The sequence below is a fragment of the Paralichthys olivaceus genome, chromosome 7, assembly GCF_024713975.1.
Source record: "Paralichthys olivaceus isolate ysfri-2021 chromosome 7, ASM2471397v2, whole genome shotgun sequence".
Taxonomy (NCBI): Eukaryota; Metazoa; Chordata; class Actinopteri; order Pleuronectiformes; family Paralichthyidae; genus Paralichthys; species Paralichthys olivaceus.
In genome coordinates this window covers 13419319-13435733 of record NC_091099.1, presented here as the reverse complement: position 1 = coordinate 13435733, position 16415 = coordinate 13419319, and the positions used below count along the sequence as shown (strand labels likewise).

Here is a 16415-nt window from a genome sequence, read left to right as displayed (position 1 = left end):
TTTATTCACTCACTCACTCATTCACACTGTCCCTCACACACTTACTGCTGTTCTTCACATTACTTTAGATATTTAGTCCTCCGACTTTATGTATATGTAAACACAATACGACAATGTGTTCGCATGACACCACACCTTAACATCATCAGCTGACTTATTTTCTCAAATGTATTGATTCCGTTTCAAATATTTCTCCTATAATTGTATTTCCTTTCATTCATAAGGAGTCATGCAATTACATGAACACAGCAGAACTTTAAGAGCGAACATCTGGACTCTACTGTTGATCATTAACCAAGAAACAATAGAAGACATCCTCATAGGTTTCTCGTAAAAGGCAAGAAGTGACATCTCTTCTTGTAAACTGTGTCTTTTGGAATTTAACCGTGGATATCTGTGCAAACGTATGAGATATATGAATTGTTTTTTATTTCCATTCTAATCCTTCATCCATGCTGACTTGAAGAAATCCTGGTAATTGTTGACCAAGTGTACACAAGCAAAACTTACTGGTCTGTTGTTCAGCGAAAGGGTGATTTCATGCAGCGAGCCTTAGCAAGTGATCAGCGAGGCAGCAGACAGAGTCTACTCTCTCTGTGACCTCTTCACACAGTCCATAGTACAGTTTCAAATAGCTGGGTGGACCTCTGTGTGCAGACTTACCTAACTGCCGGAAACACACTCACATGTTTGCATGTCAATCAGCATAATAAGCATGCCGTAGTTGAAGAGTTCAATGGTAAGCCCTTACTACTTTGACATTCTCCATCATATATTCTGAAATACTGTAAAAGGGCGGATTAAAGATACAGACAACCTCTATAATAAATATATAAAGTACTCAAAAACTACTTAAAATGAAAAAATGCCAAAAAACAAACAAAGTGCACACAAACATCTTCGACCCAAAAGTGTAATTCCACAGCATAAGCTCAACTTTGCTCTGTGAAGAAATGCTGCATGTAGTTCAGTTCTACTTCTTAGCATAAATTACATCTCTAAAATAACCTTATACACAACACATGTACTGTACATCATAGATGCACATGTAGTGTTTCATACGAATACATAACCTCAATCACTTCTGTGGTTGTGGTCGTGTATATTTTATACTCCACAGTCTTTTTAATAAAACACTCAAACAGAAGAGTGACTTGCAGATATATTACGATATATTTGAAGCCGATTAATATGTTTGTCCCTTTACAGAGCTGATAAGACTCTGAGGCAGGTGTTTGAATGTGGTGTTTTTTATTCTCTAAAAGTAGAAAAACTTTTCTGTGCTGGTATCTTTTGAGCCAAAAAGGTCAAAAAAAACTTATGCCTATCTCTCCACACATTCTCATAAAACTTTTTAAACTATGTTGGAGTATATAAGTTAAGTAGCTGAGAAAGTTAACTCGTTAATTCACAGTGAGCTGTTTTTTCTGACAAGTCAGGCCAACGAACCAGTGTTTTTCTCACAACTCTTACTCTTTGTGTGCGTGCTGGCTTCGGTAGTTGGAAAGAAACAGGTTATTGGTAACCATTAAAAGCATTTAAATATTGCTGACTTAAAAAAAAACTACTTCCTATTGCATTTCAAGAGCATCAGCAGTTTCTGCAGGTTTGGTTTTGGTGTCTGATTTATTGTCCTCTGTCTCCTGAACTTTTCTGGTCACTTTTGGGCTTGAGTTGGCCTTTCTTGATATCTGAGGGCTGTGTCCTTTACGCTGCAGCTGCGGGCTCCCTGAGCCTAACTTGCGGTTGAGGAGGGGGCTCCGGGACCCCTTTATTTTGGTGGGCTGCTGCAGACTGTCCATATTCTTCAGGGAGCGCAGGCAGAGAAGTCCACAATAGTAGTTGCACTGGTGCTGCGTCAGGAACTGGTCGAAAACTTCTGGAGAGCCGCGTTCTGTTAATCCCTGGTATCTGAAATACAGAGGACAACTTTATTATAGCAAAGAATATATCATTTGAATGTATTGAATAGAAATCAAGGATATAAATTAATTGGATACAAACCCTTTTGACTTGGTCACAACTCTAACATTTGTTAGCTTTGTTTCAACACCTGCAAATGCAGAGGAAAGATTGAGAGATTATTAATATTTTCATTCTCACTTACTTGTGTTATCACCTCGTACATATGGCTCACCTTCCAGTCGAGTGACGAGCAGATTGCCGTGTGTCCACTGATGGATCCAGTGCTGGAAGGAGCTGCATTTCTGCTCCACCTCAGAAACGGTTTGTGTGATCAGCTGGCCTTTAGGACCCATCATACAATATTTTTGAAAGACTCCTTCAAGGTTGGCCTCCACTGTGGCGTACGGCACAGAGTTGGCAGGGCGGTACATGAGATACTGAGGGATCACTCTGAGGGCAACACAAAGTAAACAGTGGGTTGATCTCTAACAGTGTTGTGCATTGCATATGAAGAATCAGAGTAAGCGTATAATTATTGTGGTACTCACTCTAGTGAAAAGCCAAAGTTCTCATTAACTCTCGCCTCTGCCGTAAAGATTTTACAGTATTCTCGTATCATGTTTTGGACTTTGCATTCCTGGCAACACAAGGAATTCATTCAATCAGACTCATATACTGCAATAACAATCACAATTGAACAATTAACAGTAGAAAATAAATCCACCACTCACTTGCTTAGTAATCTCTAGATTCCTCTCAGCCAGGTTGCTCTCTTGTTTAGTTCCGTACGCGATGGGGTTTAGAATTTTGATAATACAATTGCTTCCGGAGTCAAAGATGGGGTCGAGGCCGTAGATGACCCTCACTCTACTGGCTTTGTGAGCGCAACCCTCGCCGATGTGCACCGCTTCGTTCATGATGCGGCCAAAGTACTTGTCGCCCCAGCTGCCGCAGTCCACCAGGCCTTTGGTGAACATCAGTGGTGTCATCTCGATCTCCTCTCCCACTAACAGAAAACACACTCACAGTGAGCAGTGATAGCACATAGAAAATGTGGATCTAGAAATACTGTGCAAATACTATACTGCGTTTGTATGCCTCCACCAACCACTGCAGTTTCCATCAACATTCTTTTCCCCAGATTCATATGAAGCCACCGTGACCTTTGACCATAGAAATCTAGTTCATCTTTGAGTCCAAGTGAATGTTTGCACCAAAGTTGAAGAACTGATCATAGGATATCACATTCAGGAAAAACAAACATATTTTAATTAATCCAGATGAGTCCAAGTGAATGTTTGTGCCAAATGTGAAAGGATTCCCTGGTGGCCTTCTACCTCCACAAGGCGAAAAAGATATTTGTGAGGTTACAGTGACGTTGATCTTTGACCTCTAAAATCTAATCAAGTCATCCTTTAGTCCAAGTGAATGTTTTTACAGAATGTGAAGAAAATTCCCTCAAGGCCCTCTTGAGATATTGAGTTCACAGGAATGGGATGAACAGACATACAGACAACCCAAAAGAATAATGAAAACATAAAAATGCCCCTGTGGTATTTCTCTTACCTTCCAGATCATCTTTTAGTAGTATATCAGAGAGAACTGTAAATGCAGAAAAGACTCATTAATGCATTTATGACATTGTTAGATTCTAATTTCACACTTGATTCCACACAGGAACACTGTATCGTACCATCTACGCTGAGCAGGAAGTCAGTGGTGTCCGTCCCATATTCATTATTGATAGTGCAGCCATATACCCCACAGTCTTGGCTGGATGCCAGCACAATAGCCAGCGCTACTTGGCTTTCATCACCTCCGCTTGGGATTTCAAAAAAAGGGAAAAACACACACATCAAATTCGCACCTAAGGTTTTGCAGATCCAACAACAGCCCACAAGGTGTCAGTGAGAGACAAAGAAACAAGCAGACAGCAATGTGCTGATGCAGCAGCCACTCGCCCATATATAGACTTTTAATGCTCCCTGGAGATGAGGGAAATATTGTGTCGGGTTACAGTTTCTGTGTCTAGCCAGAAATTCACCTCTCTGTGTCACAGCTGTGGGGTTCACAGTCACAGCAGTTAGAATATGAGAATGGCAGAGGGCCACACAGTGCACGCTGAGGCCCAAATTAATCTTACTTATCCTCCAGGCAATACTGTCTCACATTTGGAGCCTGTCCCACTTTTTACCAGTAATGTCGGCTATAAATCCTCAGAACAACAGCAACGAGAAAGGTTATGAAGTTAATGACAAATTGAGCATTGTGTGATATTGCTGGTGATTAGTTTCATGGGTGGTTAGCACAAGACAGAGATTTTACCTTCTCTTCACTTCCAGTATCTCTTCCTCTTCTCTGTACCACTTGATGGTGGAGTCACTGAGTACGTTGAAGAACTGGCACCACAGCTTCAGGTGTCCAGAGGCATCTGGGAACGGCTCTCCCCTGATCTTTCGGATCACCTGTGGAGCTGGTGGTGCAAGGGCACAATGGTAAATATATACTATAAAACATTGGGAGTGGAGACTCTAATGTTTAAACTTCCTCAAATGCCAGGGAAGAGATAATCATACGGACTATTACAGAATTATTATAATTATCATTACTGTAATTAGGATTTTGTGGAACCACTTGGTTTTTTAAATATTGTTTATGAATACTAAGCAGAATAAAGTTAGAGATGTTGCCGTAGTCATTGAACAGCCAATAACTTGTGATTCCAATGAGACTTATAGTCTTCATCAGTGTATATAATCCGTGTCCGTTTGTTTGTTGGTTGGTTTGGTTGTTTATGAGAAAGACTACACAAAAACTACTGAACGGATTACCATGAACATTTGTGGAAGAATGTGTTATGAGTCAGGGAAGAACCTTTTTACACAACTCACATTTTTTCCTCTTTCTTTAACATTGTGTGATAGGGTGTAGTGATTTATTGATTAAAATATTACCTTTCAATGGGTCTAGCTTCTTTTCAGCTGGTTTTTCCTCTTTTTTTGTGACTGCTTCCTCTTTGGGAGTCTCGTCCATGGCCTTTGGTACCTCCAGCGTGGCCTTCCTGCGGTTCAGCAGTGGAGAGCGTCTCTCCATCGGTGGTGTATTCTGTCCTTTCGGAGCTTGTAATAACGCCGCCCTGCGAGCCTGACTGGGTGACATGTAGGGGGTCTCCTTCTTGCCTTGAGTGTCCAGCGCACCAACCACTGCTCCATCTCCATCCTCTTTAGGCTTAAGGATGAAGATTTTGCGGCGAGCGCCAGAGGCCAGCTCCTCGGGCGTGGCAGAGCGTATGAGGGACAGGCTGTCTCTGCGTTTCAGCCGGGGACTGTTCTCACAGGAGAGGGACGACGTTGGCGTCGAGCCTCCACTGAGATCCTCGTCCGCTTTGTCACTCTGACGATCACCCACAGTGATGACAGGGACAGCCGTCACTGTCTCACTGTCTGAGTCCAGAACAGCTTTGGACATGAATTTGCGGAGACTGGCTGGACTCAGTGATGGGTGTGCTGGGGGTTTGGAGCTGAGTCTGTCAACAGAAGGTCTGCTTCTCTGCACTTCCTCAGAAACTGAATTCTCTGTTTTGGGCTCTTTAAGAGGTTTTATCTTTGAAATTTCAGGAACAGTATTGTCTTCTGTTGTCTTATTGGATGATGGCACATTGTCACCAGCCTTTGGTGTAAGAGCTTCACTTAGCAAAGACGGGGTGTTCTCTTTTATAATCTTCTCTGCCACTTCTTCAACAGTCTGTTGTCCACTCAGACTTTTTTCAGGCTTTGTCATCAAGTCATAGACCGCATTGTGATTTGTTACCCTTAGCGTGACATCAGTTTCTGTTTCTGTCCACTCACTTTGCGTGGGCAAGCTGAGACCTGGATCACTTTCATGACAAGTGACAGAGATCGGGGGCACCACAAACAAAGGCACTGTTGGAGTTTCGAAAGGCTCCAGTACATGCGAAACGTTGGCATTTACAAATGCATGATCCTCCTTGTCATCAGTGCATGACACATTTATAACAGGAATTAATGCAGTCTCCATCTGAGGGAGCTGTTCACTGCTTTGCTTGTGCGGCTGCCCCTGCTCAATTATCTTAGTCTCATCAGGTAATTGTGCAACTTCCTTTACTTTCTCTGTCAGTGAATTATTACTCTGCATACTTTTCTGCGAGGGCGAGTCTGGAAAGTCAGTCACGCTAATGTCTTGGATTATCGTCTCTGACATATGAGTTGCATCATGGCTTTGCAACATTGCCAGATCTGATTCTGGCTTATTCAATTCCAGAACAGTGCTATCTTTGAGCTCGGGCTCTATTATTTCAATTTTTGGGATTACAAAATGTTCATGTTGGTTTACATCTGGCACAGTTGGTTGAATATCTGTGCTGTCTTCAATGGTAGATATGTGGATTGTTGGAATATTCACTGAAGGCCAACCCAGTTGTTTCTCACTACCATGTTGATGTGTCAGTTCCTCCGAAACGTCAGCTTCACTTCCCTTGGTCTCTGCTACTAAAAGTGTTTTTGATTCATCCATCTCTTCTACTTTCTTCTCAATCTCTTCAATCTGTAGATGCTCATCTCTCGCTTCAGTGTTAACACTGTCTAAAATCACCTCCTTCTTCACATTGTAACACAAGTTACCCTCTAAACTGTTCTCTAAGGCAAAATTCGACGCCTCTTCCAAGTCACTTCTTTTTTCACTGCTGCTAAAACCTGAGCTTGCACTCTGCTCTGCACTGAGATTTTGGCCTTGTGAGACCTCCTCTCCTGCAGAAGGAAAGTGAAATTTGGGCTGTATTTTTAGGTCAACCAGCCCTAAACTCTCAGCCGGAAATCCCAAGCTCATTTCCTGAGTGGGTGAGGTACATTCGTTCTCTTCTCTTACACAATCTTCCTCTGCAGCGCAAGTCACAGCAGGCAGAGGTGGAAGCACCTGATCTGGTGTCATGTTCTCACATGGCTCTACTCTCTCATCCACTGAATTTGCTGGTAATTCAGTAACCTCAGATCTGTTTATATCTGAGCATGGCTGTTCGAGCAATTTCACTTCAGCTTTCTCTTCCTCACACAACTTGTTGGAGGAGGACAGGCCTTCCGCTGTGTCAGGTTTAACCACCTTGCCCACTAAATCGATATTCAGCTGCTCCTCTTGGGTTGCTCGACCAAAGCCGTGGCTGTCTGACAGTGAGATAACACGGTTAGGGGGAATCCAGCCTTCTTCAAACTTAGCAATAGCTGATGCAGGGTGTTCTTCATGAGGGGCTGTGGTTTGCTGTTGAGAGGCAGACATGTATTCCTTGGGTGAAGACTCATCTCTTGCAGCCTGTTGATTGGGCTCTGATGAATCTATCAAACACTCTGGTTCTCGCTGGTTTACAGGAACCTCTGTGTTGACGGAAGCTGTCTGAGAATCTTTGTGTTCCATCTTAGGGAAAGTAAAAAAAAAAAATTAATGCTATAAGACAAACCCAATGAAATACAAATTTGTTGGTTTGACTTGTTATGCATGCAAAACATTTTGCAGATGATTTGTTACCGGCTGAAAAAAGATTCAGCGTCATATTGTTGTTGTTTTTTTGCTATTACTTATGTTTCTATATCCTTTCCTTTTCCATCACTTTTTTTAATGATGTGTTATTTTATCTATATATATATATATATATATATAAATAATATTTTAAATCAGCAGATACATTTTGTTTGTTGTCTTTGAATTTTGTTCTGTTTTTAATTGTCTTCTTTGAGAAGCACTTTGTCACGGCTTTTTCAAAAGGTGCTACATTAACAAAGTTATTATTATTATGATAAAAAAAACTGCACACGAAAACTAAAATGGTTGTGACCTCTGACTGTGTGACTGCATGCCTAATAAGTCAACAGAGGTATGAATTATATTCTGCTACAACCCAGCGTTACATCCTTGGTAGACAGGAAGTCTGTAAACAAAGTTGATCAGTTATCAGTCGATAGCGAAAGGCCTCCAAAAGAATGCGGGACAAGTACAGCCAGTCAATATATTCCTGTGTTTTTACGACCTGTCAGCTTATTTCAGGAACCCATTTAACTCCTGTCACGTGCGGGCGAGGTAGCTGTAACCAAGTGTTTCCTCATGGAAGGGTTTAATAAGATGTTCCACAAAATAGATTTTATCATTCTTGGTCAAACATTATCTAGATTAAGTTCTAAATGATCACCCATATAATCCTAACTTTTATGCCACAAAAAAACTGCAGTCAAGTTTTTTGCCTGTGGACTCATGTGTCTCGTGTTGAAACACGGACAGGGGAATTCCCATGCTTGTGTGCTATTGACACAGAGTACTTGCTGGTAGACTGCCAGTTATGCTCCACATAATTCAGTCTGTAACTAAAAAAACTAAAAAGAAAATAATTTCACGTGAAAGTCTTAATTTTAGTATTCCTGAAAGAAATATAAATATATATAAATATAATTTAAATATGACTGAAGAGAAGATTTACAGTGAAAACTTTCAGGTATGGATGGAAGTGTTATTCCCCTTTCTGCTCCTGTTTCCGCCATTCACACCATTAACATGTATGCGGAGGAGTAATGAAGCCACGTGCCGTCAGGTTTAGCCTTGACTACTGAGAACAAGAAGTTGTGGGTTTCAGTGGAAAGGAACTGGTGTCACATTTAGTCTAACATTGAAGTGCAGATCTGAACTACACGTCCATGTGTAAATAGATGTCCCACTAGTGAGAAAACATTGTTCAGACAAAGATCTGACTTCCTCCAAATCAGTCATCCATTAGGTCTCACACAGACAAAAAAGGTTAATTTGGAGTTCAATATTGCTCTGCAGCTGGATTGTGCTGAAACATAGTCACTTCACTTCCCTTTTCCAGCAACAGATAACTCAGTGTCAGTTCCCAAGTACAACTCACTGAAGAAAGCAATTCATAAACTCAAATATATTTGAATCTTAATAAATGATATGATGGAGAGCAATGTAAAGCTGTAGTGAAATTCCATGTATGTGTCCTTGGCCAATAAAGCCCATCCTGATTCTAATTCTCACTGTATTGATTATCAGCAATAATACATATCAAAAGGTTTTTGACCTGGTTCTTAGTGATCACATAAAAGAAGCAAAAATAAAGTTCTAACAACTTTAGAGTCATTTTCGACCTCTGCCAAGACGGTTTTAACCCCCGTCCATTTGATTATTGGTTGGTTTGTATGTTCAGTTATCTGCACTCAGGATATGATGTTTCCACCCATCTGATTACACAGAAAACAACTCGAAAAACAATATTTTGAGATTTGTTTTTCTAAATTTTCCTTGATTTCTCTGGAAATAATTTATTGATCCTGCTGAAATAGATCAGGAATATTAAGGGAACTGATATCTGTGAGTGTGTGAAATACAGTGCAGCTTGATTCAATGGAAGGAGATTGTTAATTGTTGTTAAGCCTTGCCGAAGGTAAGCACTCTCCAGAGTGTCATTCTAGTTTATGTGTGTGACTAAAACCGTCTGTGTACCATCACATATTTAGAATCACATGCTTATAAGATTTAGTCATCATTCCAGTGAATATCAGTTAAGCATGCAGGCCGTATATTTAACTGCTTAATGACATACAGAATCAAATGATGGGGTGACTCAGGATACATTTTTCAATTGTTCAATCCTTTTTTTTCTCTTTGTTTGAAATTGAAGGGAAAGGTCAGTACCATTGCTTCAGATGAAGATGTTATGTTATTTGCCACATATAAAACATGTTTTAGCTTTATAACTTCAAAAAAGTCATTTCTTATATGTTTCTCTACAACCACAAAGATAAATCCCTAAGGACCACTATCAGTTTTTCTTACTATATGGCTGTACACACTGTGCACAGCTCATTTATCACAGCACCATAATCTTGATCCTCCACTTGTGACATACATAAAACAACTCAACGACCTGGACCCTGACATGACAAGTGTTGCCTTCCCCCGCTCTTCTTTAAATGAGCAGGACATTTATTTTAAGATATAGGGGACAGTGAGGAATGTGTCCAGTGTGACAGGGCCCTCCTTCATGCTGAGACCTGCCACGGGACTCGCTCCACTGCCGCTTAACCCAGAGCCTACAGCTCCTCTGTCATGCACAGCTCTGTTTGTAACAAGAGCCACTTCTGACATTCAGGTTTCATCATGATCTCTGACGCACTAGTGTTCTACTCTGCGCAGCCAACATCCGAGATATTCCAACAACCGATCTGACAGTGTGATATGTAGACACACAACAACTCCCACCCCTGTTCCTATTAGTTCCCTGTGACTCTCTATGTTCCCCACACTTTCCTATAGAGTGAAAAATGGTAAATGGTCTGTATTTATATGGCTTTTCATTTGCCATTCACACACATGCATTCATACAGTGCATCTACAGTATGTGTGACACTTTGTCTATCATGGATCACTCTTACACTGCCGGTACAATCGTCCGGGGCAATTCAGTGTCTTGCCCAAGGACACTTTGAAATGGGGGAAATGAGGATTGAACTTCTGGTAAGTGGACGACCCACACCACCTCTTAAGCCACAGCCTCACACATCCAGGCTGACTCTTTCAACCAGTATCTGATTCCTGACTTTCTGCTGAATGTATCAAACTGGGCACGTACTGTCTGATTGCCCCACACTCCCCAAGAATATAACATCTACGAATCGTCATCTGCTTTTCAGTCTCCCATATTTACAACCAGCAGATGTTCAAAACCTAATCTGCCATCCGTCACTGACATAGTTCAGGCTTTGGCACTGAAGTGGCTCATCTTGTCACACAAACGCAGTTTATAAATAACTCAGAGTGGCAGCCAGCTGACCGTTGTACGTACCTCGGTGAGAACTTGAGGCTCGGACAATGACACGTCTTCGCTTGGCCTGCTGCTCCCAGTCGCCTCAGACAGATCCATGGCCTCCGTAGCCCCAACAGCGACCTTGACACTCTGACCTGTGGACTCTTCTGTGCGCTCAGGTGGCGGTTTATCATCTGGTGGCAGGTCAGTGTGCAGAAAACTGTCTTCACACTTGTGTTCATGTGATTGTTGAACTATATCCACATGTTCTGAAGGCTCTTGTGGATGATCTGTTTCCATGGGAACAACGTCCTCTCTCGATGGTTTGTATACGTCTGGATTAGGTTCCTGGTGCAGCCTAAATGACAGCGGCATTTCTGGTTGAAGAGGCTGAAGTGAGTCGTGGTCAAACTCTTTCTCCTTGTTCTCAGTGTGATCGTGAGAGTCTTTCTTATTCTTACCAAAGAAGAAGTCTTTGACCGTGTGGAGCATGGAGGAGAGGGAGGCCTGGATGTTGTGATGGTCATGATCCTTATGAGCCTTGTGATGTTTGACGTCTGAGCCATGTTTACCGTGGCCTGTTGTGTGCAACATCTCCGACGACCGTTTTCTTTCATTCTCTCCTTCTGCAGCCACGTCCTCTTCTCTTCTTTTCCCATACTCTTCCTCCAGAGCTTTCCCTCTTTCTTCCCACTCCTTTTGCATCCTCTCTTTCTCTTTGCCATCACTTACATTCATCTCTTTAGGTTTCTCCCCCAAAGATGAGTTCTGTTTCTCCTCAGCTGCCTGAGACTGGAGCGCCTCAGCCAAAAACTGGGCCAAACTGATTCCTCCATCGTAACAGTTTTCACCTCCGTTCCCCATCATGTGGCTTCTGCTGCTGTCACTGCTAATGTCAACATCGACACTATTTGAGATCTTTATTTTCTTTTTAACCAAGGCATCCTCCTTCTCCAGGCCGCTGTCTATGGATGTGACAGCGGCCATATCATTGACTTCCAAGGTAACGCCATTAGGTTCTGCAGCAGCTCCAAGTTGTTCTCCAGCATCAGGCTCCTTGACCAAAGGCCCATCCTGTGGCGGGATGTGCCGCTTCCTTGGAGGACGCTCTGGGCTATTTTGCACTGTCTCTTTCAGTATGTTTTCTTTATCTGCCTTTTTGGATTGTTCCTCAGATTCTTTCTTCTTCTTCTCTGCTTTCTGTTTCAGCTTAGCAAAGAACCGCTGGTGGATCTTGAACTCGCTCATGGTGCCAACCTCGAGAACTCCCGAGCAGGAGACAATGCCTTTGCTGTTGCTGGCTGACACCTGATAGATTGCTGCATCTTCCAATGTGCAGCTGAACAGAAACACTCATTAATCAGACATTAATCTTAATTATAGATATATTATATGAACAAGCTGCTACATTTCCACTGCATTGGTGTAATAGATTGATTATGGTCAGAGCTTTGTCTTACATACTTGTAAATATGGAGGGTGTGAATTTTTCCATTCCGTCGAATTTCATATTTTGGGAGTCCACAGTACCGGTCCATTTCCATATCATCTTTGTACCACTTCAGTTCTGGAGCTGGGTGACCTACAGACATGGATACACTTTGAGGAACTGATTGAAACATTCACCTATTCTTTGGCAATTACATTACATTATTCATACCACAAAGGGCTGCTTATATTTTGGCCGAGGAGGCTATGTTTTCATCTCTTGGTTGGTTAGTTTGTTTGATTGTTTATGACCAGGATTGCACAAAAACAATGATTTCCATTAAATTTTTCAGAGGGGCGGAGCATGACCCCCAAAACACCCCATTCAATTCTGGTGTGGATATTTATACGAAGGTGGATCCTGGAATTCTATCTTAAAATCTTAAAACTACAACATTTCCATTGATTTTTTTTTTTAATTCATAAATCTTGAGGGGGAAAAACCAACCATGTTTAATAGGCGATTTGAGTGTTTGCAGTGTGGTGCAGATCCAAACAAAATCTGGATCCAGTTTATTTAAATGTAGATTCTGTTGTTGCAAACGTGACAGCTAGTGCTAAATATTCTCATGAATCAAAACTTATATAGTTTATAAAATACAGTAGAGACTTTGGCATCAATGTGTTTTGGGTTGTTGCATCATGTTTGGGATGTGTTACACATGGAAAAGCTGGACCTGCCCATTCAATCTGCCTGCAGCACAAAACACAGCATCTTGAAAAAACAGTCTTGTCATTGTCATATCATCTTTTGTTTATGAGGAGTTCATCCAGTGTTTTTATGTTTATTTCATTTACTCATGTGGTGTCTGAAATGCTATGTGTAGTCCTCCCCATAAAAGAAATTTATCTTTAGGTTTGAGGTCCACAGGTCTTGAGGAATTTGGAGAAAGCCTGAACAAATGGTAGGGTGATAGGTCACAGTTCTAAGTGCAACACTAAATTTGGGCTAGTGTCGTCTCCCTTCCTGTGACTGTATAAACGTGAAGAGCTGGTGCTATTCCCTTCCTGACACCGGACAATCTGGAGGAAAGCCAGATGCATTTTCTTTAGGTTTACGCAAACAACCCTCCTATATAAACGAGGAGATGAAGTTGCCTCGACAGAAGATTCACATTGGCCCCGAATCTCTCTCCAGGCAGATTGCTTTGCTTGTATTGATGCTGAACTTTTTGTATTAAACTTTTATATACAATCAAGACGGTGTCATCGGAGATTCCTTCATCATCTTCACATCATCACAACCCCAATATACGACACTCACTTCCTGTCTCTTCACAACTCTCAACTAAACTAGCAAATGTTAAGCAGTGACATATAGAAAAACACACTTGACCCACCTGAAACCGCACAGGTGAACTTCACGTTGCAGTTTTCCGACACTGCCTTGGATTTCAAGGTGGTGTCAAAGGACGGCTGTATGTCCTCGGTCAGCTGAGCCATGATGCTGCACAATGTGCTCCTGGAAGGAAGCACTCCTGTGTTAAAGGGTCAATCCCTTCGCTTTCAGACACTGGACAGTTTTACACTTCAGCAACACGTAGGGACATCTCCACCTCTGTCTGTGCAGCACATTCAAATAACTCAGGGAAGGATGTTAATCAATATTTCTGGTAGTGAATACAGTGTGAAAGGAGTAAGAGACTTGTGAAATCTCAGGCAAAACAGATTTGTCAATCCAACAACAAAACCGTTTTCGTTCATCATCACTGAAACCGAATGCAACACTAGACAAACTGGACACATTTCATTACAGTCAAAGACGTGATTGTGTTTCATTCTTGGGAGTAAACCAGTTGTTGTGGTTAAGATATTAGTCGGGAGAAATGTTTTTAAGAGTATGGATTACCTCGCTGGCCTGTAGTGAGAATACCTTGAATAGCTATTCGGAGAGGAGGCAAATAGAGGGATGTCAATGATTGCTGCCCTCCTCTTTGACAAAAGGAACATTTCATTAATTATTATTTGTGATACATGTGAATTTCTAACCCACAATGTGATGCCCTCAACATGGTGAAGAAAACACAAATGGCTTGACTAATTAACTTTGCTTTACTTGATCTGTCTGACCGAGTTGCTTGTACTCAACCACCATATAATTAAAATGATTGATTTTTAAACATACAAATCTGCTTCACAAGCTGCACATGCTCTTAGTACACATGGGTCATATATGATGCTTTCTACCTGTTTTCAGGCCTAACATTGGAGAGGTAACTACTGCGACCTTCTGAACGGCCATTGGAACCGTTGCCCTCATCTTCGCTGAAGCTGCTTGTTCTCCCATTAGCAGAAAAAGAGCGAGTCATTGGCCTTCTGGAAGTCATTGTCCGTGGGAGTGGTTCACAAATAAAAAAGCGTAAAATCCGAGATAAATCTGTCAGCCGCAGTAAAACATTCAAGGCTCAAACTTCAGGGTGGTATCCATGTAAAAACCTCTGGAGAAGAAAAAAAAAAGGAGAAACGTTTCAATTGAAGTTGATCAAAGACGTTGTGAGACACACTGGGGTATTTGTTCAAACACACAGCTCAGACTCAATGCTTGTCCTTTCTGACAAGGCAAAGTACTTGCCTTGGAGCAGGTTATAAATAGATCAGCTATCAGGTTGTAGCAGGGCTGTTTAGTGGTCAACACAAACCCAAAACATACTTTATACTTGTACGGGTTAAGACTATAAGTCATTGTTTCTCTGTTCCCTTAAATCTTGGTCAAATCTTCCAACTTACCATTGAGATGTTGTCAGTGTTGATTTGGAGGCAGAGTCTGTGAAGAAACTCTCTGTAACTGCCTATCATAGACATGCATGTGTTGCCAGCAGGCTCCTATTTATAGCAGGCCTACAAATAGGTGCAGGAGCACATCAGAATTCTTTCAGAACTAGACTTTAGACTTAAAATTTATATTTCAGACTCAAAGAAGTCTGAAATATAAATCGAGTTTAGAAAAACAACAATAGTAACAGCCAGAAAACATTCCAAAAGAAAAATCATCGCTTCATCAGGATGTCATACTGGAAAAAAATCACTGCTGTGTTTGGGTCCATCTCACAAGGTTGGATAATGGCGATTGCTTCTAGGTCAGACACTGAAAGTGAGTGGAGGTGGACTTTCACAACATGTCTGTAGAACATGACTCATGACGTAGCTGGTGACATCCAATGGTCGATGTCCTGTGTTTTGCTCAAGTGCTCTTACTTCATTGAACACATGGTCAAAACACAGTGACACACTCACTTCTCACATTTCACATCGATTCCACAAAAGCAGGCTCATGAGATATAATCTATATGCTTTGATTTACAGTGTATTTTAGAATGTGTATGTGTTTGTTTTGTCATTGTTTTAGATTGATCTAACTATTTTTTAAGATTTTAGACAGTTCTTGAATGGTGTCAGGCTAATATCTAGTTTGTTTCCTGGATTAAATCTTTTTTACATCTTTACAGTTAATTTAAGTGAAGTTATGATTTTCGAAAAACTAATGTATTTTATTATTTGTCTTCAATATGGTGTTCATCTGAGAAAAATATATGTTGGGCTTTCCAATTAAAACTAAAACAATTAAACTGAAAAAATACATTGGAATCAAGGGATTGTTTAAAAAAGATGATGCATATTTTCTGCACATTATATTATGGCTGGCAATGTATCGTTGCTAGTTAGCTTATGTGCTTTTAGGAATTTATGAGTTTGTTTTCAGTGTAAATGAACTTTTAGCCATTTGATTTCTTAAATGTATCATTAGATGGTGTAATATTCCTCCTGGCCTGTTGGAGCTGGCCAAAAATAACAAAAAAAAAAATCTGGGGAGAGTTCAGGAAAACTATTATTTATATTGAGTTGTTTGCATTGAATTAAGACTGATTAAAGACTGTCAAGTGCTAGTGTACAATCGCTCACGCCTAAGTAAATGCAAAAGAAAACGACCCACATGCATGAGAGAGAGAGAAAGAGAGAGAGAGAGAGAGAGAGAGAGAGAGCGCAATATACTGTGTGTCTAAAAAACAGCAGGTTAAATATAGCACATGTTGATTTCTCAACCTTAGCGAAAACGTCAGTTTTAAAGACACATTTTAATTGTGTAACGTCAAACTCAGCCTCTTACTGAAATTTAGATGACACGAGGCCAGATTGCTCATTACCGTAATGTTGCAAAAAAGATGCTCCAAGTCAATCTCCCTGTCACTGTTTAAATCAATACAAACTGTGAGGAGCT

The 16415-nt window shown here is 41.1% G+C and overlaps 1 protein-coding gene across 3 annotated transcripts; it reads right to left on the bottom strand.

Moving 5' to 3' along the window:
• Positions 1-56: 56 nt before the first annotated feature.
• Positions 57-15088, bottom strand: alpk3a (alpha-kinase 3a). 3 transcript variants are annotated; one of them, XM_069527843.1, is made up of 15 exons: positions 14927-15088; positions 14387-14637; positions 14049-14081; positions 13540-13661; positions 12176-12293; positions 10751-12050; positions 4860-7329; positions 4231-4378; positions 3599-3726; positions 3472-3507; positions 2637-2911; positions 2454-2542; positions 2138-2355; positions 2005-2053; positions 57-1911 (listed from the first exon to the last, which is right to left on the bottom strand). In XM_069527843.1, the coding sequence occupies exons 2-15, from the start codon at positions 14524-14526 to the stop codon at positions 1572-1574; spliced, it is 5466 nt and encodes a 1821-aa protein (XP_069383944.1). In that variant the 5' UTR covers positions 14527-14637; positions 14927-15088; the 3' UTR covers positions 57-1571. The 3 variants fall into 3 exon arrangements, with proteins under 3 accessions (XP_069383944.1, XP_019969469.2, XP_069383945.1); XM_020113910.2 differs by lacking the exon at positions 14049-14081; XM_069527844.1 differs by lacking the exons at positions 14049-14081; positions 14927-15088 and having other exon boundaries at positions 13540-13761; positions 14387-14517.
• Positions 15089-16415: the final 1327 nt, after the last annotated feature.

What these genes read in the sequence shown, in the direction of transcription:
- alpk3a (XM_069527843.1), bottom strand. Translation starts at nt 14,526, where the DNA reads ATGACTTCCAGAAGGCCAATGACTCGCTCTTTTTCTGCTAATGGGAGA. An exon ending in ATCTAGAGATTACTAAGCAA is followed by an intron (nt 2,543 to 2,636) that starts GTGAGTGGTGGA and finishes TTGTGTTGCCAG; the next exon opens with GAATGCAAAGTCCAAAACAT. An exon ending in GTTGTGACCAAGTCAAAAGG is followed by an intron (nt 1,912 to 2,004) that starts GTTTGTATCCAA and finishes TCTGTATTTCAG; the next exon opens with ATACCAGGGATTAACAGAAC.